At 42.8% G+C, this 21988-nt stretch overlaps 1 protein-coding gene across 4 annotated transcripts in view; it reads left to right on the top strand.

The window, feature by feature from the left end:
* Nucleotides 1–19854, top strand: part of LOC109919992 (NACHT, LRR and PYD domains-containing protein 3-like) — a 22670-nt gene extending 2816 nt beyond the window's left edge. For 2 of the 4 annotated variants that reach the window (XM_048620944.1, XM_048620943.1), the window contains 9 exons: nucleotides 2090–2256; nucleotides 2728–2899; nucleotides 2989–3054; nucleotides 4418–6188; nucleotides 9991–10077; nucleotides 10429–10599; nucleotides 16087–16257; nucleotides 16378–16545; nucleotides 16713–19854. In XM_048620944.1, coding sequence (XP_048476901.1) covers nucleotides 2090–2256; nucleotides 2728–2899; nucleotides 2989–3054; nucleotides 4418–6188; nucleotides 9991–10077; nucleotides 10429–10599; nucleotides 16087–16257; nucleotides 16378–16545; nucleotides 16713–16794 — 2855 coding nt within the window. In that variant the 3' untranslated portion in view covers nucleotides 16795–19854. The remainder of the gene's footprint in view (nucleotides 1–2089; nucleotides 2257–2727; nucleotides 2900–2988; nucleotides 3055–4417; nucleotides 6189–9990; nucleotides 10078–10428; nucleotides 10600–16086; nucleotides 16258–16377; nucleotides 16546–16712) is intronic. The other 2 variants (XM_048620945.1, XM_048620946.1) reach the window with 2 other exon arrangements.
* Nucleotides 19855–21988: the final 2134 nt, after the last annotated feature.

Below are 21988 nucleotides of genomic sequence, written 5' to 3'. Positions count from 1 at the left end.
CACACACACACACACACACACACACACACACACACACACACACACACACGACTTGATGGCCCAAGAGACCAAAATGTCATCAATCCCAGACTTAACAGAAATATGGATTAGCAACTGGACTGAATAACGACATTTGAGATGCCCTACATGATTAAGATGTTCTTTGCACTTTTTAATTTGAACTATGGGCAGGCAGAGGCTTTCAATCACCATTCTCGCTGATGATGAGTGAGCTTTCGTTCACGACTCTTCTCATCAAACTCCTAAATGAGCTGCTCCAAGGTAAGACCTTGGTCTAGTAAAGCTGAGTCCAGGGGCAAGGCTAGGGACAGCTGCACCCACAAATAGCAATGGTTTTACAGAATTGGTGAATGGAGCAATGTGAAAGGTGTCGCTGATGTGACTGGAGAGTGGGAAATATCCAGATTTAAGATGAAAAGCAGAATAGCAACACTGGAATAGATACAGATGGGCATGAAGTCTCACTGGAGCAGTGACTCACATCCACAAAATAGATTCATAGAATCCCTACATCCGGTCTGCACTGACCATCCAAAGAGCATCCCATCCAGACCCACCCCATCCCCATCGCCCCACATTTGCCATGGCTAGTCCACCTTACCTGCACATCTTTGGAACCCAGAGCGCCCAGTGGAAACACACGTAGACATGGGGAGAATGTGCAGACTTCACACAGACAGTCACGTGAGGCTGGAATCAAACCTGGGTCCCTGGCTCTAATCACAGCTACTGTGCCATCTGTGTGGTGAGACCCTGTCACTTGGAGGGGAAATTAGCGATGATGGTGTTCCTGTGCTTCTCCATTTGGCCTTCTGTGTGCTGTGAATAATTAGCTGTGAAACAAGGCTCTGGTTTGAGTAATGGAGTATACAGCACAGTAAGGCCCTCTTGTGGAGGAGTGGTAGAGTCCCTACTCATGGACCAGGAGGCCTGTGTTCCAGTCCCATCTGCTTCAGCTGTGTGTAATAACATTGTTGAACAGGTTGATTGGGAAAAATAGATTAAATTTAAAAATAATTACAGCACACTGATGTCCTTTGGCCCAACTTGTCTGTGCTGGTCATCAACCACCTATCTAGTTAATCCCATTTCCAGCATTTGGCCCACAGCCTTGTATGCTGTGGCATTTCAGATATCCATGTAAATACTTTATAAATGTTGTGATGTTCGCCTTCTCTGCAACCCTTTCAGGCAGTACGTTCCAGATGTCACCAGCCCCAACCTTCTGGATGAAAAAAAAATCAAACGTCCTCTGAACTCCTGCCCCTTATCTCAAATCTACCTTTTCCCAACTCCCACATCTTCATCATTGACCCTTTTGCTAAGGGAAAGTGTTTCATCCTATTTACATTACCTACACTCCTCATAATTTGTTCATCTGAATCATGCCATCTCTCCGGCTCGGCTGACTATGCTTTAGATGAGATAGTCTGTCTTCACAGCTGAAATGCTCCAGCCCAGGCAACATCCTGGTGAATCTCCTCTGCGCCCTCTCTAGTACAATCACATCCTTTCTAAAGTGTGACCAGAACAGCGCACCGTACTCCAGCCACAGCCTAACTAACATTTTGCTTGGGACCTGAATTGAAATAATTGTGTTAACATTTCAAAAGTATAAAAAATTATTGATGTCATTATTAATAAAAGGCTTGCAGCAGCCCAAGAAAAATGAGTTCAGGAATACAAAGATGTTCTAGGAAATTATATCGAAATCAAACCTAAACACAGTTTAAAAACAGTTCATTTCTTGATGGAATTTGAAGGCCACATAACATTACAAAATCAGTGGAGAGGGGAGACTGCATTGAGAATAAACTAGAAATTGTATTTTTTCACATTTGAATTCATGTTCTTTCATAAATTTAAGAAAAAGCTCAGTGAACTGAGGATAGCTCATGTTTAACCACCTCTGCATGTGTTTTTAACAGTTGATCAATGAAATCTAGCATGTGCATTGTGTATGCCTTTTCAGATGGTGTTTAACGGCTTGGTGCATGGGGGATTCAGTTGTTGGTGTAACAGGCAATGGAAAATCACCAACCTGTTTGGTGTCTGTTTTTGTTCACAGATCCAAACCTGACAACCACTAAACTCTTGACAACGTGTGACGATTATTGGTTATTCCAGTTGACAAAATTCTACAGTATCAGATTAGCAGAGGCGATTGAAGAAATGTTGGAGGGGCTCAGTCTCACATTAGCAGATGAAGCCAATTTCACTGGACAGGAATATGATGTAAGTAGAAGGAATTCCAAATGGATTAGTTTATTCGGACATCACGGAATTGACTGAATAATAACAAAGAACTTGCTGCCTACCAACGGTCTCGCACTTTGGCAGTTGCACAGTGCAGGGAAAATTGGTTTGTTTTTAATAACCATAGCAATCACTATGTCTACAGCAGACCCATGCAGTGGGAGGAGATACACACACAGACATGCACGTACAGACACACACCCCTCAGAGGTCTCCTCTCAGGACACTACAGAGGTGGCCGGGCCTTCCACCTCCAACCTGTCTGGCCTTCCAACCCTCGCGAGTTTAAGCTGAGGAAGGTTCACTTGAGAAACTAATCTCATTAATTAGCCTTGGGTGTGTATACCTTATTGAATGTCTTTCAGAAATCCAAATTTATTACGTCACTGGTACAGATCATTGTTTAACTTTCACTGCACTCATCCATATGTTCATGTGTGTTCTTGACAGAAAGTCATTGAGCTCGTGGAGAAAGGAAACCGGGCCGACAGTTCCAAACTTCTCCTAAATCTGGTGATGGAGAAAGGCTCTCAGGCTCAGAGAGTGATGTGGCAATCCCTTGTTAAGTTGCGCCATGGGGTCCCAAAGTTGGATGAAATACTTAAAGAAATGGAACATCTTGGTATGGTAAAATCAATTTCCAGTTCACTTACTGCAAATTTTTCAGTCGTACACAGCAGTGATTTCACAAAATACCATTGCTTTAAACAGGTTCAGATCCATTTAATTGTGTCAATGTTGGGCGATATTCATCCAAAGTAGCCATTCACCTTAAGGGTAAGAGATGAACTGGAGATTGCAAACTATTTATTTCACTGATGAGAATCAAACTGTTTGACTGTGAACCATTTATTTAAGACTTTGTCACTGATCCTCCGGGAAACCCCGCACACACTTGGCAGGGTCCTGATACATGCCACTATTAGTAACTCAGTGGCAATGTTACTTGCAGATAAATTCCTGGAATGTGCTCAAGATGGATTTTTAGACCAGCGTGTTGAGGAAACAGCTTGGGTGCAGACATGACAGTAGATAGGTAATGGTTAATATTAAACAAATAAATGCATCATTACATTTCAACCGTTAAACATTCCTGTGGGTGAAATAACTCAATAGGATAACTATGCTAACCATGGCTAACAAAAGAAATTAATGATAATATTAAATCCAAAGAGGTGTCTCATAAAGTTTCTAGAACTAGTAGCAAGCCTGAGGAATGGGAGCAGTTTAAAAATCAGCAAAGAAGGACCAATACGTTGATTAAGAGAAATAATAGAGTATGAGAGTAAATTTGCAAGGAACATAAAAGCAGACTTTAAGAGCTTTTATACAATTAAAAAAGGAAAATGATTAGTGAAGATAAGTGTAGGCATGTTACAATCTGAAATGGGAGAATTTGTAATGGAGAACAGGGAAATGGCAGAGCAATTAAACAGTCACTCTTGTTCTGCCTTCACAGAAGATGACAAAAAGGACTCCCCCAAACATGCCAGGAAAGCAAGTTCCCAAACAGTTTTGGAGAGGATACAAGGTTGGAGGTTCAGTTCAGGATCAAATAGGATACTGATGAAAAAAGTATGTCCAGCACAGTTGTCTCCTTAACCCAGTTCAGCCATAGATAAAATGTCTAAACGTAATCGGGCATTCTCTCAGCGCAGGCCATACACCAGATGACCTGCCAAAGATTTGATAGACTAATGTTGGAACTCCTTGGATTATATATGGCATAATTGCCCTTCCAATGATACTCATTCACATGTTTCCCAAATCTGCAGATGTTTAGTTCACTCTGTTTAAAAACTTGATCTAGTAAAATTTTTATTGCTGGATAATTTGAGGATTTTCGATGAGTTGGTTGCAGGACATCACAGGCCACATAGCATTAACAATTGGAGAGGAACTATCATATAAATGACCATGTTGAGTGACTATTTGAATTGTCAAGATTTAAAGTTTTCTTCACCAGTGTTAACTTCCACATGAGGTTTACAAGAACTAAGTTTTAAAATCAATGCATGGCTTTGTTTGAAGTATGAATTCATTTCTGCAACATTTTTCTGAGTACAAAAAAGGTCTTGAGAAATTGTTATTATATCGATAAAGCTAACATTGAGACCCACTTTGTCTTTTCTGATTGAAGATGTTCAGCAGAAACACAAGAAGATCCTCCGTGTCCAAACTGAAGCACTGAGAGTGAACACTGTCCTAGTAAAGGAGAAGATTTTCCCACTGGCTGATCGATACACTGAGCTAACGGTTATTTCCACTGCTCAGGATCAGAAACTTGAATATGAACATGAACTGCTGGCAAGAGGTCGAGACCATGAGAAGTGGAGAGAGAAACACTTCCAGAAAGAGCTGCAAAAAATCCAGATTGATCAGTTGTTCCGGAGTGGCTTTTGCAAGAGACATGGTTCATTGTGGAAAATTAAGAGATTCTTTCGACATTCCAAATCTGGGAGTTCAGTGGCAGTGGGCGGAGTCCCAGGGATTGGAAAAACAACAATGGTACAGAAGATTGTTTTTGACTGGGCCATTGGGAAAATATACCCTCAGTTTCAATTTGTTTTCAGTTTTAAATTCCGGTATTTGAACACTATTCAGTGTAGGATAAACCTGCGGAATCTGATACTGGATCAGTATCCTTACTTTGGGAATGTTCTAGGAAAGCTGTGGAAGAACCCAGAGGGACTGCTGTTTATATTTGATGGTTTGGATGAATTCAAGGACAGTATTGATTTTTCTGACAATCGGAGAAATAGAGATCCTCGGTCCATGTGCACGGATCCCGAATGCTGGTGTGAAGTGTCTGACATTGTGTGCAGTTTAATCCAGCACAAGCTGCTCCCAGGGTGCTCAGTGCTAGTGACCAGCCGCCCCGCAACGTTACATTTATTGGAAAAGGCTGAGATCAGTGTCAGTGCAGAAATCCTGGGATTTCTTGCTGATGAACGGAAGGAATATTTCAACAAGTTTTTTGAAGATCAGACGGTGGCAGCAGCTGTTTACAAACACGTGAATGAGAACGACATCCTGTACACAATGAGCTACAACCCTTCGTTTTGCTGGATCCTTTGTCTGTCACTGGGTCCCTTCTTCACATACGGAGACTGGAAACAGCAGCAAGTTCCCAAGACAATCACCCAACTATATTCCTACTACATTTACAACATTCTGAAACACCATAGCCGAGAGATTGAAAACCCCCATGATGTATTACTGAAGCTTGGTGAGCTGGCCTTCACAGGAGTCTCTGAGAAGAAGATTGTTTTCAGAAATGGAGATTTGATCCAGTATAATCTGCAACCTTCCCAGTTCCTGTCCGGGTTCATGATGGAAGTTTTGGAGAGAGATGACTCAGTCCAGAGTGTGGTTTACACATTCCCACATCTCACCATCCAAGAGTTTATGGCTGCCCTCGCACAGTTCCTGATTCCAGATCCCATGGACATCCAGAAACTCCTTAATGAAGTTCAGAGAAAAAGAGATGGACGCTTTGAGCTATTTCTCCATTTTATCACTGGCCTCACCTCCCCACAGGCAGCTCAGCCCCTGGAGGAATTTTTGGGTCCATTTCCTCATCAAACAACCTGCCGAGTGATTGACTGGTTGACGGAAGTAACTAAGAGAGAGATATGGGATGCGTGGTATGAACCTGGCGAAGGGAGCATTGTGAGCTGTCTGCACTATCTGTTTGAGTCTCAGAGTAAAGCAGTGGCTCAGGCCACAGTGGGATCTGTGCAAACATTTGCATTTAGTGATCTGAAACTAACCCAGATTGACTGTGCGATCCTGTCTCATGTGATTGGATTCTGTGATACATTAAAACAGCTCGATCTATTTGCTTGCTTCATTCAGTGTGAAGGACTCCAGCGGCTGGTATCTGTTCTGCATAAATGTCAGGATTTGAGGTAACTTCTTCAGTGCTGCAGCTGGCCCTGTCATTGCTGAGAAGTTGTTTCCTCTGTTAGAAAGTTCCTTCCAGTTCAAATGAAGGGGGACAGTGTCAGGGAAACTTTACAAAAGGAGAGGCAATGTAAAATAAGAAGCTGTCTTTTTTTTTCAAACAAATTGATTTACTTTGTAGAAACTCAGAGTTTGAACATAGAATTATGAAGAAAAGAAACAGTGATATTTCTTTGCAATGAAAACATACGATTAACATTCCAAACATCTAGGCAAGAACTGGGTAACATAAAATGGGAACAGATGCTGTCAGGGAAGAGCACTATTGAAATGTGGAGATTGTTTAAGGAATGCATACTGTGTGTGCTCGATATATTTGTCCCGAGCAGGCAGGGAAGATGCGGTCGAGTGAGGGAGCCTCGGTTCTCGAGAGGTCGAACGACTGATTAACAGGAAGAAGGATGCTTATATAAGGTTTAGGAAACAAGGAACGGAAAAGGCTCTAGAGGGATACAAGTTAGCCAGGAAGGAGCTGAAGAAAGGGCTTAGGAGAGCTATAAGAAAACCTTGGCAGATAGGATCAAGGAAAACTCCAAGGCTTTTTACACATACGTGAGGAATAAGAGAATGACCAGAGAAAGGGTAGGGCCAATCAAGGGTTGTAAAGGGATTTGTGCACAGAGCCTAAAGAGAGAGCAGAGGTCCTTAATGAATACTTTTCTTCAGTATTCACAACTCAGAGGGACATAGTTGTAGAGGAGGACGTTGTGAAACAAGCTGGTAGGCTAGAGGAGGTCAGTGTTAGTAAGGAAGATGTACTAGGAATTTTGAGGAACTTGAAAATAGATAAGTGCCCCGGGCCTGATGGGATTTATCCAAGGATTCTATGGGAAGGGAGGGAAGAGATCGCAGGGTCTTTGCCGATGATCTTTTCGTCCTCACTGTCCACGGGTATAGTGCTGGAAGATTGGAGAGAGGCAAACGTCATTCCCTTGTTCAAAAAAGGGAATAGGGATAACCCTGGAAATTACAGGCCAGTTAGTCTTACAGCAGTGGTGGGCAAATTATTGGAAAGGCTCTGAGAGATAGGATTTATGATCACTTGGAAAGGCACAGTTTGATTCGTGATAGTCAACATGGATTTGTGAGGGGTAGATCATGCCTCACAAACCTTATTGAATTCTTTGAAGAGGTGACCAAATACGTTGATGAAGGTAGAGCAGAGGATGTGGTATACATGGATTTAAGTAAGACGTTTGATAACGTTCCCCATGGTAGGCTCATGCAGACAGTAAGGAGGCATGGGATAGGGGGAAATGTGGCAGATTGGATTCAGAATTGGCTGACCCTTAGAAGACAAAGGGTGGTAGTGGACAGAAAATATTCAACATGGTGCTCAGTTACGAGTGGTGTACCACAAGGATCTGTTCTGGGTCGTCTTCTATTTGTGATTTTTGTAAATGATTTGGATGTAGGAGTGGAAGGGTGGATTAGTAAGTTCACGGACAATACGAAGGTGGATCGAGTTGTGGATAGTGCAGAGGGCTGTTCTAGGTTACAAAGGGACATTGATAGGATGCAGTGCTGGGTTGAGAAGTGACAGATGGAGTTTAACCCTGAGAAGTGTGAGGTGATTCATTTTGGAAGGACAAACTTGAAAGCAGAATACAGGTTTAACGGAAATATTCTTAGCAGTGTGGAGGAGCAGAGGGATCTTGGGGTTCATGTCCACAGTTCCCTGAAAGCTGCCACCCAGGTGGATGGAGTTGTTAAGAAGGCGTGTGGTGTGTTAGCTTTCATTAATAGTGGGATTGAGTTGAAGAGCCATGAAGGCATGCTCCAGCTATACAAAAACCTGGTTCGGCCATATCTGGAGTATTGTGTCCAGTTCAGGTCGCCTCATTACAAGAAAGATGTGGAAGCTTTGTAAAAGGTGCAGACGAGATTCGCCAGGATGTTGCCTGGAATGGAGGGAAGGTCTTACGAGGAAAGGTTGAGAGAGCTTCTCTTTAGAATGATGAAGGATGTGAGGTGACTTGATAGAGGTGTACAAAATGATCAGAGGTATAGATAGAGTGGACAGCCAGAGACTTTTTCCTAGGGTGGAGGTAGCTATTGCGAGGGGGCATAGTTTTAAAGTGAGTGGAGGTAGATATTGGGGAGACGTCAGAGGTAGGTTCTTTACTCAGAGTGGTAGGGGCGTGGAATGCATTGCTGGAGAGGGTAGTGGAGTCGGCTTCATTAGGGACATTTAAGCGGCTATTAGACAGGCATATGGATGATAGTATAAGGTTAGGGGTAGAGGTTAGATAGACCTTAGGTTTCGGGTAAAAGTTCGGTACAGGGCCTGTACTGCGCTGTACTGTTCTATGTTCTATATCAAATACTATTGCAGGTAAAAAGTATCCTTCTTTAAATGTGAATACATTACCAAATCAACCGTGAACTGTACGCAACACACAGAGAAAATAAGTCCTATATGTTATTACATATAATCCAATGGTTTAGAACATGGGAAAAGGCCATTCAGCCCATTGTGCCTGTTCAGCCATTGAAAGAGATTGTGGCTAATCTGTGGCCTAACTCCATGTACCTGCCTTTGGCCCATATCCCTTAAATTTTTGTTAAGCAAAGAAATTCTCTATCTCATTTAAACTTAACAACAGATCCAGTGTCCACTGCCTTTATGAAGAGAGTTCCAAATGTCAATCACCTTTCATGAATAGAAGTGCTTCCTAAGATCTGTCCTGGACAGTCTGGTTCTAATTCCTAGACTATGTTCCCTAGTTCTAGAATCCCGAACCAGTGGGAATAATTTATTTTTATCTACCCTGCCTTTTCCTGTTAATACCATGAAGACTTCGATCAGGTCACCCTTTCGCCTAAGTTCGAGAGAAAACAGGCATAATTTGTACAGTCTCTTCTTATAACAACTAAAGTCCATGTATCATTCTTCTAAACCTAAATTGTACTCACTCCAAGGCCACTATATACTTTCTTAACGTGTGGTGCCCAGATCTGCTCTCTGTACTCCAAGTGGGGTCTAACCAAGATTTTAAATAGATGCAGTATAACCTTTGTGTCCTTGTACTCCATCCTTTAGTTACAAAGGCCAGCATTCCATTAGTTTGCTTGACTATTTTCTGCATCTGTTTGTGACATTTTAGATATCCATGCACCTGAATCCCCAAGTCTGTTTGGACATCCGCTGTATTTCACTTCATACTCCGTAGAAAGTACCCTGATCTATCCTTTTGGTTGGAGCAGTGACATTTCTTCAATTTAGAAAAATATGGAACCAACCATTATTGCAGTAATTCTTTAATATTGCTCCCAATGATCTACATTAAATGTAGATCCACCAAGAGTAGGGAATCCCGGGTAATGCCTTTGAAATATGACCGTAGTTGTGCCTGCTGTAAATACAGAGCCTGTTTAATGGAGCATAAGGTGGGAGACACCGTTCCTCGAATTAAACCAGGAGAACAGGGACGTTTCAATTTTGTGATAGGACGGAAGTGACATTTTGTGTGAAGTAGGTGAATTGGTCCTGCAGAGAGACAGTGGATAGCTGCCACAAGACTGTCAATAAGCCCACGTTTCATCTGATCCGTCTGCATCTTCACCACCGCTGGCAATGAACCCAATGTCTCAAAGCCAATTAATAACATCACCAGGGAAAAAAATCCTGACTTTAATCCATATCCCATCACAGATGGACTTCTCACCCAGAAATAAACCAGGCTCCTGTTGTTTTTTTTTCAGAAAATTCTGGCTGTTCTAAAGTGTTTCTTGTTCTACTTTTAGATTGACTCTCAATAATCTCCAAGATTCAGGAGTGAAACTACTGTGTGCAGCCTTGAGGAATCCAGACTGTAAAATACAGGAACTGAAGTAAGTACCAGCCTTTGTTTATAATATCTGGATACCTGATAATTTATCCAGTTATTATTAGTTCCACGTTGTTAAAAAAACAGTATTCATTGTTTTGCATTTCAGTAATGGCATAAATATTAAAATATAGGGAGAGAAATTGGATGTGGGCAGGGATACAAAACAGACAAGACCATGTCTGCTGCTGGTTATAGGAACACCCAATATTCACACCTATTGAAGTTGATCCATGTCACAGCTGACTGAAGCACCGCTTCGTATTCTGCAACCCGGGTCCATGTCTAAGTTCAGTCCTGCTACATTTTATCCACATTTCCATTGTTCTCTCTCACCTTTCTTTCTGATCTCCAGACTGGGCATTAATGATCTCACCGCTTCTTGTGCTGAAGATCTCGCTGCTGCTCTCGTTGCAAACCAGTCCTTGACACTTCTGGACCTGGGTCATAATGGGCTGGGAGATGTGGGAGTGAAACTATTATCTGTGGCTCTGAAGAATCCAGACTGTAAAATACAGTCACTGCGGTGAGTACCAGGCTCTTTTACATGGTATTTGTAATAACTGGGTGCCTGAAATTATACATTATTATTAGTATCTGGAGCAGTGTTATCAAATCAAGACTGCACATTATCATTACGATCAGCTCAGTGTTATAAACAAATGCCAAGGATTTACTCCGATTCTTGTAATTTCTCTCTGTGGTCTTCAGGCCGGAAAATAACAGCCTTATTTAGTCTGAACGCCCCTCTCAGTACAAACCACTTACGGACTGGTCTGAACCACAATAAATCACACGATTGGGCAGTGAATCCTTTTAAATAAAAATCTCAAGTTATTCTCAAACAAAAAAAACAAGGATCAGAATGGGAAGACGGAAGACAATTAAACACTTGCACAATTTGTTGGAACATACTGTGTCCTCAGCGTTACAATCTCCACAGCTGTAAATCCACACAGCAGAATTTGACACAGAAAATGGATTTCATCAGAACTCCATTCTGGTTTTTAATTTTTTGTCTCTCCCAGCTTGTTGCTTACAATATATTAATTGGCTGCTTTCTCCAAGTGCTAATTAAAATTCATCAGAAAGAAATGTGAACTCTTTTTATTTCCTTTTTTCAGATGCTGTCAGACCTGCTGAGTATTTAGAATGTACAACTGTACAGCACAGGGACGAGCCCTTCGTCCCACAGTGTTGAGCCAAACATGACACCAAACGAAACTAATCCCTTCTACCTGCCATTGGTCCATGTCTCTCCATTCCTTGCATATTCGTGTGCTTATCTATAAGCACCTTAAATGCTGCTATTGTATCTGCCTCCTCCACCATCGTGGATGTGTGTTCCAGACTCCTATCACTCTGTGTAAAAAAAAAAAAAAAAAACTTGCCCCTCATATCTCCTTTGAATGTTCCCCCTCTAACTTTTAAATGCATGTCCCTAGTATTAGACATTTCAACTCTGGGAAAAAGATTCTGACCGTCAACCCTATCTATGCATCTCATAACTTTATAGACTTCTATCAAGTCTCCCTTCAGCCTGCACTGCTCAAGAGAAAACAACCTGAGTTTTTCTAGCGTCTCCTTATAGCTCATACCCTGTAATCTGGGCAGCATCCCGGTAAACCTGTTCTGCACCCTCGTAAACCTGTTCTGCACCCTCATCAAAGCCTCCACATCACCCAAAGCGGCACAGTGGCTCCGTGGTTAGCACTGCTGCCTCACAGCGGCAGGGACCCGGGTTTGATTCCACCCTCGGGCAACTGTCTATGTGGAGTTTGCACATTCTCTCCGTGTCTGCTTGGGTTTCCTCTGGGTGCTCCGGTTTCCTCCCACAGTCCAAAATTGTGCAGGCTAGGTGGATTGGCCATGCTAAATTGCCCTTCGTGTTCAGGGATGTCTGTGAGGGTCGGTGTGGACTTGTTGGGCCGAAGGGCCTGTTTCCACACTGCAGGGATTCTATGATCCTTCCAGTATTGTGGTGACCAGAATTGAATGCAATACTCTAAATGTGGCCTAACCAAAGCCTTATAAAGGTGCAACATAACATCCTGACTCTTGTACTCAGTGCCCAACTAATAAAGGCAAGCTTGCCATCCGCCTTCTTTATCATCTTGTCTACTTGCGTGGCCACTTTAAGGGAGCTATGGACTTGAACCCCCAATATCCTTCTGTACATCAATGTTGTTCAGGGTCCTGCCATTAACTGTACACTTTTCCTTAACATTTGATCTCCCAAAGTGTAGCACCTCACACTTACCCAGATTAAACTCTATCTGCCATTTCTCCGCCCATAAGTACAACTGAGCTATATCCTGCGCTATCCTTTGACAAAATCCTACACTTTCCATAACTCTACCGATCTTTGTATCGTATGTAAACTTACTAACCTACCCATCTACATTTTCATCTAAGTCATTTACATATATGACAAACAGCAGAGGACCCAGTACGGATTCCTGCAGAATACCATTAGTCACGGACCTCCAGCCTGAGAAACACCCTTCCACCAATACCCTCTGTCTTCTATGGGCAAGCCAATTCTGAATCTATGCGGCCAAGTCACCGAGGATCCCCATGCATCTTAACCTTCTGGATGAACCTACCACGAGGGAACTTGTCGAAAGCCTTACTAAAATCCACGTAAACAACTTCCACTGCTCTAACCTCATTGATCACCTTCGTCACCTTCTTGAAAAATTCAATCAAGTTAGTAAAACGTGACCTGCCCTGCACAAAGTCATGCTGACTGTCCCTAATTAGGCCTTGCTTTTCCAAATGTGTGTAAATCCTATCCCTAAGAATTCTGTCCAATAACCATCTAACCACTGACGTTAGACTAGTTTCCTGGATTATCCCTATTTCACTTCTTGAACCGAGGAAAAGCATTAGCTTCTCACCAGTCTTGCAGGACCTCTCCAGTGGCTAGCAAGGATACAAAGATCTTGGTCAAGACTCCAGCAATCTCCTCTCTTGCTTCTCTCAAAACCTGAGGTTGATACCATCGGGCCCTGTGGACTTATCCATCTTAATACTCTTCAAGAGATCCAACACCAATTGTTTCTTGATCTCAAAATGCCCTAGCATATTAGCATGCTCCACACATATCTCACTATCCTCCAAATCCTTTTCCTGAGTGAATACCAATGCAAAGTACACATTTAGGATCTTACCCCGGTTCTTTACCTCCAAGCACAAGTTCCCTCCCTTACAGTTTTTGAGAAGATTTGTAGCTGGAGTTGTGGATGAGGTTGTAGACTTGCTCGCCAAGTTGGTGTGTTTGGTTCATCACTCTGCTAGGTAACATCGTCAGTGCATTACCGGTGAAGCGTTGGTGTTCTGACCTGCTTATAATTTTTATTCCTCGGTTCGCAGGGGTGGTTGGCATTTCTTCCAGATCTGTTTTTTAGTGATTTGTGTATCGGGTCCAGTTCAATGTGTTTGTTGATGGACTTCCAGTTGGAATGCCAGGCCTCCAGAAATTCCCTTGCTTGTCTCTGACTGGTCTCAATGCACACTGATAAAGAAGGACAAAAGTTTGAGTGGGACAACACACCCATAATAGTACGAGCCAAACCAGAGGCGCACTGACGATGTTACCTAGCAGAGTGATGAAACGTCTGCAACCAAACACACCAGCTTGGCGAGCAAGTCTGCAACCTCCCTCCTTAACTTTCAGTGGTCCTACCTTCTCCCCAGTTATCCTCTTATTTTTAACGTATCTGTAGAATGCCTTGGGATTCTCTTTAACCCTACTTGCCAAGGTCATTTCATGGTCCCTTCTTGCTCTCCTAATTCCCTGCTTGAGTACTTCCTTCTTTCCTTCTGTTCCTCACGGCGTCTGTCCGATTTTAGCTTCCTAAACCTTACATGTGCTTCTTTTTTCCTTTTGACTAAATTCACAACCTCCCACAGTATCCAATGGTCTCTTACCTTGCCATCCTTGTCCTTCCTCCTTCGTGGAACATCCCAGTCTTGAACTCTCCCCAGCAGGTCTTTAAACACTTCCCACATGTCAAATATGGCCTTGCCTGATAAACGCTCCCTAGCTCCTGCCTAATACTGATGTAACTTGCCCTCTCCCATTTTAATTACGTTCCCACAAGGTCCTGACTCATCCTTGTTCATAGCTATCTTAAAAGTTAAGGAGTTGTGATCACTGTTACCAAAGTATTCTCCCACTGAATGGTCAATCACCTGGCCAGGCTCATTAGCCAATACAAGGTCCAGTATGGCCCGTCCTCTAGTTGGACTATGCACATACTGTTTCAAGAAACCCTCTTGAATGCACTTAACAAATTCCGCCCTGTCTAAGCCTCTTGCTGTAAGGGAGTCTCAGTCAATACCGGGGAAGTTAGTCACCCACTCTGACAACTCTGTTTTTATTGTACCTTTCCATAATCTGCCTACATATTTGTTCCTCAATCTCTTGGTGCTATTGGGAGGTCTATAGTATAATCCAATCAGAATGATTGCACCCAGCTTTTTTTTTTGAGCTCTACCCACATTGCCTCAGCGGATGAGCCCTCCAGCATGACCTCTGAGTGCAGATGGAACATTCTCCCTGATTAGTAATGCAACTCTTCACCTCTCTTACCTTCCTCCCTATCTCATCTAAAACAAAGAACCATGGAACGTTAAGCAGCCAGTCCTGTCCCTGTCTCGACCAAATCTCTGTAATGGTCACAACATCATAGTCCCATGTACTGATCCAGGCTCTAAGCTCATCTGTCTTACCTTTAATACTCCTTGCTCTGAAATAAACACACTTTAGCCCATCGCACCATTGTGTACATTTACAAGTCTCTGGCTGTCCTTTCTTTCTGACTTACTGGTCCTAACACCTACCTTTCCCTCAATCCCTCTACTTGCTGACCTGCTGCTGTTGTTCCCAGTCCCCTGCCACTCTAGTTTAAATCCTGCCAAGTAGCACTATCGAACTTCCCTGCAAGGATATTGGTTCCCTTCCAGTTTAGTTGCAATCCGTCCCTCATGTACAGGTCACCCTTGTCCAGAAGAGGTCCCAAGAACCTGAAACCCTGCCCCCTGCACCAGCTCCTTAGCCATGTGTTCATCTGATCCATATTTCTATTCCTTGCCTCACTAGCACAGGCACAGATAGTAACCCAGAGAATACTACCCTCAAGGTCCTGCTTTTCAGCCTCTTTCCTAACTCCCTGTACTCACTCCACAGGATCTCATGTGTACCAATGTGCACCACGACCTCTTGGCTGCTCACCCTCCCCCTTAAGAATTTTGTGCAACTGCTCAGAGATGTCCTTGACCCTAGCACCAGGGAGGAAACACACCATCCTGGAGTCTCCCACATTTGGCAGGAGGAGCACACCACTGCCCTAACTGCCATCTCGGTCTCTTTTCACTAAGATAGAAGAATCTTATCTTGCCTGCCTCACTCAATGAAGCCCTGTATTCAGTTAAGCCCGCACTTATACCAACTAGCTGCACTGACTGGTTCCTTAAATTACAGTGAAATCTTTATAAGCAGACCAAATAACCTATAGGCTACAACACACTTCCTATCAGTCTCTCTCAATGTCTGTGCTCTTATTTTGGTTAGAGGAGGAAAGAAGGATGGAAACACTACAATAATGTAATGTTTGGGCCTTACCATTCCATGGCACAGTTCTTTCTCACTCTACTGAATGGTTATGATGACTGTGTCGACTTCTCCCAGAATGCTCAGTGAAATCTCTCAGCATCCTCTATTGGGTGCTCTTCCTGCTGCCAATCAGCAGGGTTATTTTTCTTCACCCTGCTGATCTGTTGTGGTAACTCTGCCGACTTCTTTCAGAATGCTCAGCGACGTCTCTGTGTCATCTGTTGGATATTCCCAGCATATTCAATTCATGTGGCAGATTTTCAGCACTGAAAATATATCTCCTTCTCAATGGGTGGAAATTGTGCCTCCTGAATATCTTACACCATGTTATTATTGTCATTAAAATGTGGGATGTCTCCAGATTCCCATTATTTTTCATTCTCTGATCCTCAGGTTGGACAAGAACGGTCTCACAGACTCTTGCACAGAGGAACTCTCATCTGCTCTCATTACAAATGAATCACTGATCGATCTGAGCCTGGGAAATAATAACCTGCAGGATTCAGGAGTGAAGCTGCTGTCTGTCGCTCTGAGCAACCCGGACTGTGGAATAAAGAAACTGAAGTGAGTTTCACTCTGAAATTTTGTTTATAATAACTGGATGTTACCATGACTGTCAGTAATTGGGTGGTTAATAAACAGTGAAAATAATATCTGATAACTGTTTTCCCCTCTGATCCCTAGTCTTGAAATGAATGGTATCACAGATTCTTGTATAGAGGATCTCTCCTCAGCTCTCAGTACGAACCAGTCACTAACACTCCTGACCCTGAATTCAAACTCTTTAACCGACCGGTCTGTCCCCACTCTCCAGTGCCTAGTCCAGGCCTGCAGGAATCTGGAGCTCATCCAGTGAGTCTTTGTGTTATTTGATTACGAAATAAAGAAGATCTAAAAAGCATTCTGTCAAATTTATAGTTAACATTTCTCTGTGCTTGTTGCTGAAATATTAACTCCAGTTTCCCATGTTGTTCACAGTGCTTGTTGAATTGGCTTAGTTCCTGTTTAATCTGTTTCAGGCTAAAGAACAATCTGTTTAGTCCAATTGGAAGAGGACAACTGGAGACACTGCAGGGATCCCGACTGTGTGTGACGGTCTGAATGGTTCAAATTATAAACCTCACTATTCATTGCGTGATCGTTTCCAGCCAATTCCCCTTCTTTCCTCTACCTCCCTGGCATTGAAGGGACTGTGACAGCAACAAATGCAAAAGAGACTGAACAGGGGAGAGGTCTTTGCTGCTTGCACCAGCTGACCTCCATCCGCGGCTCAGAGTTCTGTAGAACCTGGCAGGCCAGGCATAGTCTCTACCTTTAGGTGACCTGGCCCCTCTGGGACATTGCCACCAAAAATTATGGGAATACAGGCCAGGTAGAGGATTCCCCTTCAGGCTGGTTCCAAGGCGAGTTCCTTCTTAAAGGATTCAATTCTGAATTCAGATAAACTAGAGACAAGACTGAATTAAACCACACCCCAAAGATGGAGTTATTTTAATGCAGAAAGAAAGCATGAAGGCAGAATATAATTCATTCATTCAAACTTCACTTTAGCACAATGTGTCTATTGCAGGCACAGCTGGTCACACAGTCCTAGACACAAAGAGCCACAGAAACATTCACAGTTACAGGCATACATACAGGCAGACACACAAAATCCCATAAATGTATTTAAGGAACAGCTGCCCCTTGTAATGGGGATGAAGTGAAGCAGAATCAAAGCCCCTCTCCCTGTTTCTGTCCCTTGAGATTAAAGTAATATGATGCCGCACTGCTGGTGGATCCATGCAACTGCACAGGCAGAGAATGTGGGAGTGATTCATCAGGAGTTCAATAAAAACAGCAGCATAGACACAAGGCCAGTGTGCACTTTTTAACACAACTCTTTAAGGAAAAATACACTGGCAGAACACCAACCAGTTACTTATTCTGCTGTCCCTGGTGTAAAAATATTGCACAGTTTCACGGTGTTTGTTAAACATGAGAAATCAAGGAAAGGCAAACAGGCATATGTTGTAATCAGCAATGACCAAACTAAAATAAAGATAGGAAAGATGTGCCAGTGTTAGATCGCTCCTGGGGTGACAGGAGGTAAGGTTTTCAAACAATCCATGGTATTTATAAAAAGAGATCATTTGTCCTACTTCCCAATGATAACATGTCCATTAAAGAAAGGCTTGAAATAATCACAACTCAGAAATTACAAATTAATCATCTGAAAAGAGTTAGAAAATAATAGCTGTAGAATTGTTGAAGCAGATAATCAGAAAGAAGTAGTATTTTGGGTGTTGCTACACTAAATGGACTGTAGCGGTTAACGAAGACAGCGCACCACCATGTCCTCAAGGGCAATTCGGATGGACCATAATAATAGCTGACTGCAATGGCCATACTACTTTGGATGAATTAAAACATTTAGAACAGAAGACAAGAAATCTGGCTGCTGTTGTACAGAGCCTCGGTGAGACTCCACCTGGAGTGTTGTCTACAGTTTTGGTATCCTTATAGAGGGAAAGCTAAATATGCCATAGAGGAAATGTCATGAAGGTTCACCAGACTGATTCGTGTGATGGTGGGTTTCTCTGTTGAGGAGAGATTGAGGGGACTGGAATGTCTGCAAATGAGATGACTTTAAGGTGTAAAAAATTCCTACAATGCTCAATAGGACAGATACAAGAAGAATGATATTCTTGGCCTGGGCATCTAGAATGAGGGGAAGATTGTATCAGCATAAGAAGTAAGCCATTTCAGATTGAGAAGAGGAGGATTATTGTCACTCGGTGGGAGATGAAGTTTCAAATTCACAGTTCTCTGGGGTACAGGAGGCTGAGTCATAGAATCATAGAGTCCCGACAGTGCAAAAAGAGGCTATGCAGCCCATGAGATAACAGCGTGTAGAGCTGGATGAACACAGCAGGCCAAGCAGCATCAGAGGAGCAGGAAGGCTGACGTTTTGGGCCCTCCGAAGAGTGTACTACCCAGACTCCCCATTTATCACCATAACTTCACATTTCCCATGGCTAGCCCACATAGCCTGTAAATTCCCGGACAGAATGGGGCAATTTAGCATGGCCAATCCACGAATGAAGAAATTTTCTAGTTCCAGTCAAGACTGGGGTCTAATGATCCTGCTACCAAATTGAGAACCAGTGTACTCGGATACAATGTGATACCATCACTAAAACTCAAAACAAAAGAAGCTGAGAACAATCGTTTCATTCTGCCCCTTTCTGCTTAGACTTTGACCTGCAAATGTTGTCTTTTTTTGTGCCTATATTCTCCACCCACAAGTTTTCTCTAAAGATGCTTGTCTATCTACCCGTTCAGTATATGAATGGACATGTGCCCTGTGGGCAGAGTGTGACACAGTATAGAAGGGGCCTTTCAGCCCATTGAATCTGCACTGACAAGCAAAGTCATCTTTTTATACTAATCCTACATTGTCTGTTTGGATTTAAATGGGAAACAGTTTAAATTTGTGTTAATAATTAATGTGCTTGTTTTCACCATGTGTTAGAGGTTAAGTGTACTTTTACAATTTTTTTTTTTCTTGGTCATTAATGAAACTGAGTCATTGAGTATGTTCAAGACAGAGATAGATTTTGACATGTTTAAAGCAATTTAAGTGATATGGGGATAGTGGTCAAATGGCACAGCAGGATCAAGGAAGAAAGCAGGGTACACTGGCTGTTTACATGTCCTTATGTTATTCCTGCTGCTGGACCTGTGAATACTGTGTGCACAAGATTAACTTCTCATCAGAGAAAACAACATTTAATGGAAATAATGGGCACCTGATGGATTAGCCAATTACCAGAACAAACTCTCACTCTCATGAACGATATTTGGCAATCAGATGACTGAACAGTTTAATCAAATTCTTCAACGTTTTTTCCTCAATTAATCTTCACAATCTGCAGTAATCTCAGATTTTCATTTAAACTGTAATTTAATTAATGTTCTAGCTAGTTGTGAATAGTGCTGACAGACAATTAATTGTACAATCTGTCTTATTGTGTTAAGCATCTGCTGATTAAATGTAAGCTATTGATATTGGTGGCCTGCCAAGTGATATTGTTATTTAATAATTATATCATGCCATACCAGCAATGTTTCTGTCATGTGATTCAGTTTTTTTGAGTGAAGTAAATATTTCTCGTGGAAGATGTGCTGTACTTTTACTCGTTGTTTGAGTAATTGGTATGAAAGTGTGAATTCATTCACTCAAATTAGTGGGGATTCAAAGTAAGAATTATGAAGTTAACTCATTCTCTGCTGAGGTAAGGTTGAAATGTAAATGTTATACTGCTTCCTTTGTTAGTTCTTCACTTCCGTGACTGAATGTGGGAGAAAATAAGGTCTTCAAACAATCCATGACATTTAAAAAGAAAGTAAATTTATCCAATTTCCCCAGTTCTTCCTTGGGCCATTCACTATCCAGGTTTTGTTGAGATTCATATGTTAATCTTTGTTCTTTACAAAGAGATGAACAAAAAGAGGTGAAAAATTATATATGGCAAATGGTGAAATGCAGAATGAATAAGAGAAAATTGGAAAATGCTGATGCAAATACCATTCTTTTGTTGCATAAGCTGGGAACATTAGATGTTTGGATATTGCTGTGTTGCAACATAAGTGTGAGGTCTGTTTTCTTTAGACAACTTGAAGGTTGAAAGTGGAATTGAGATGGAGTTCACATACTGGTTACATGAAGTCATGTAACTATTGGAGAAGGTGGATTTCCATTCCCTTGTGAGGCGAGCATGGCCCCCTACCGTCCTCCTCCATAGAATTTGATGAAAGGGTGGAGAGGGACAGGTGGAGCATCCAATAGGCAAATGCATCGCTCCTTGATCTGGGGCCACTGGACAATAATGAGAGGGTGGGACCTGTGGCTCCTCCAATCGGAGCAAGGATAGAGTGGATGGGAACTTTGGGGATTGGTCATTACAACACTTTGAGGTGGGTAAATGTGGCTTTGTCAATCGACGCCATGCGTCCAGCCAATCTGAGGAAGTTAAATAGGTGGGACGGTGCTCAAGACCAATTGGAAGAAGGATTCAAGCCAATCTATCCCCCAAAATGGAAACAGAGATGTCGAGGAAGGGAAGGGAGGAATCAGAGATAGATCAGGTGAAAGAGAGGGTGTGGTGGAAATTGAAAATGAAATTGAACTTTTCCAATTCCAGACGAGAGAGGAAAGCAGCACCAATGATATCATCAATATATCAAAGAAAGAGTTGTGGGTGGAGGCCAGAATAGGACTGGAATAAGGAATGTTTCACATACCCCATGAAGAAACAGGCATAACTGGGGCCCATGCAAGTACCTATGGTCACCCCTCTGACCTGAAGAAAATGAGAGGAGTTAAAAGAGAAGTTGTTGAGGGTGAGGATGAGCTCAGCCAAGCCGAGGAGCGTGGGGACAGTTAAGGCCTTTGCTCCAGGAAGAAGCAGAGAGCCTTGAGGCCATCCTGGTGGGGGATGGATATATAAAGGAATTGCACGTCCATGGTAAAGAGAAAGCAGCTGGAGCCTGAAAACTGGAAATTCTGAATCTGGTGTAAAATGTCAGAGGAATCACAGATGTACATGGGCAGAGACAGACCAAGGGAGAAAAGACTGAGCCAAGGTAGGAAGAGATTAATTCTATGGGGCAGGAGCAGGCTAGAACAATGGGTCTGCCTGGGCAGACCTTTTACAATTTCTCTGCTACTGTGTCTAAGTCTGAAGATGTGGGGCAGGTGGGTATGTTACTGACTGTTCCCCCACTTCCCGGGAGATTACAGTTGAGGTCCGTCATTGGGGAGAAATCTACTGAGTGCCGATGAGGGTAGTAAGTGACTTTATCACCCAACCTAATCCCACTGCCCCACACTTCCATCATCATTTGCCAAACTAAAATCTCATCTGTCTTGGCTCTTTCCTTTCCTTTCCTCCCTCCTTTTCTCCCTCTCTCCTCATGCTATTGCTTCCATCCTTCTCATTCTTCCCCCATGCTGCCTTGTTGCTCCCTTTCCAAACATATCTCTCTCCTTTCCTCACCCCCATCTGTCACCACCTTTCCTCTTGCGCCTCTTTCCCTCACCCTTTCTCTCTTTATCTGCCCTTCTCTCTCTCTGTCTCTCTCACTCTCTTTGTCTGTCTGCCCCTCCTCTCGTGCTTTCTGTCTGTCTGCTCCTCCCCCTCTCTGCCCGCTGTACCCCTGGCCTCCCCTTTCTCTCCCCCTCTCTGTCTGTCTGCCATCCTCTATCTATCTATCTATCTATCTATCTATCTATCTATCTATCTATCTATCT

Source organism: Rhincodon typus, chromosome 49 (assembly GCF_021869965.1).
Source record: "Rhincodon typus isolate 14 chromosome 49, sRhiTyp1.1, whole genome shotgun sequence".
In the NCBI taxonomy this organism is placed as follows: domain Eukaryota; kingdom Metazoa; phylum Chordata; class Chondrichthyes; order Orectolobiformes; family Rhincodontidae; genus Rhincodon; species Rhincodon typus.
The sequence above is the reverse complement of the archived record's forward strand: the minus strand, read 5'-3'. Positions and strand labels throughout refer to the sequence as shown.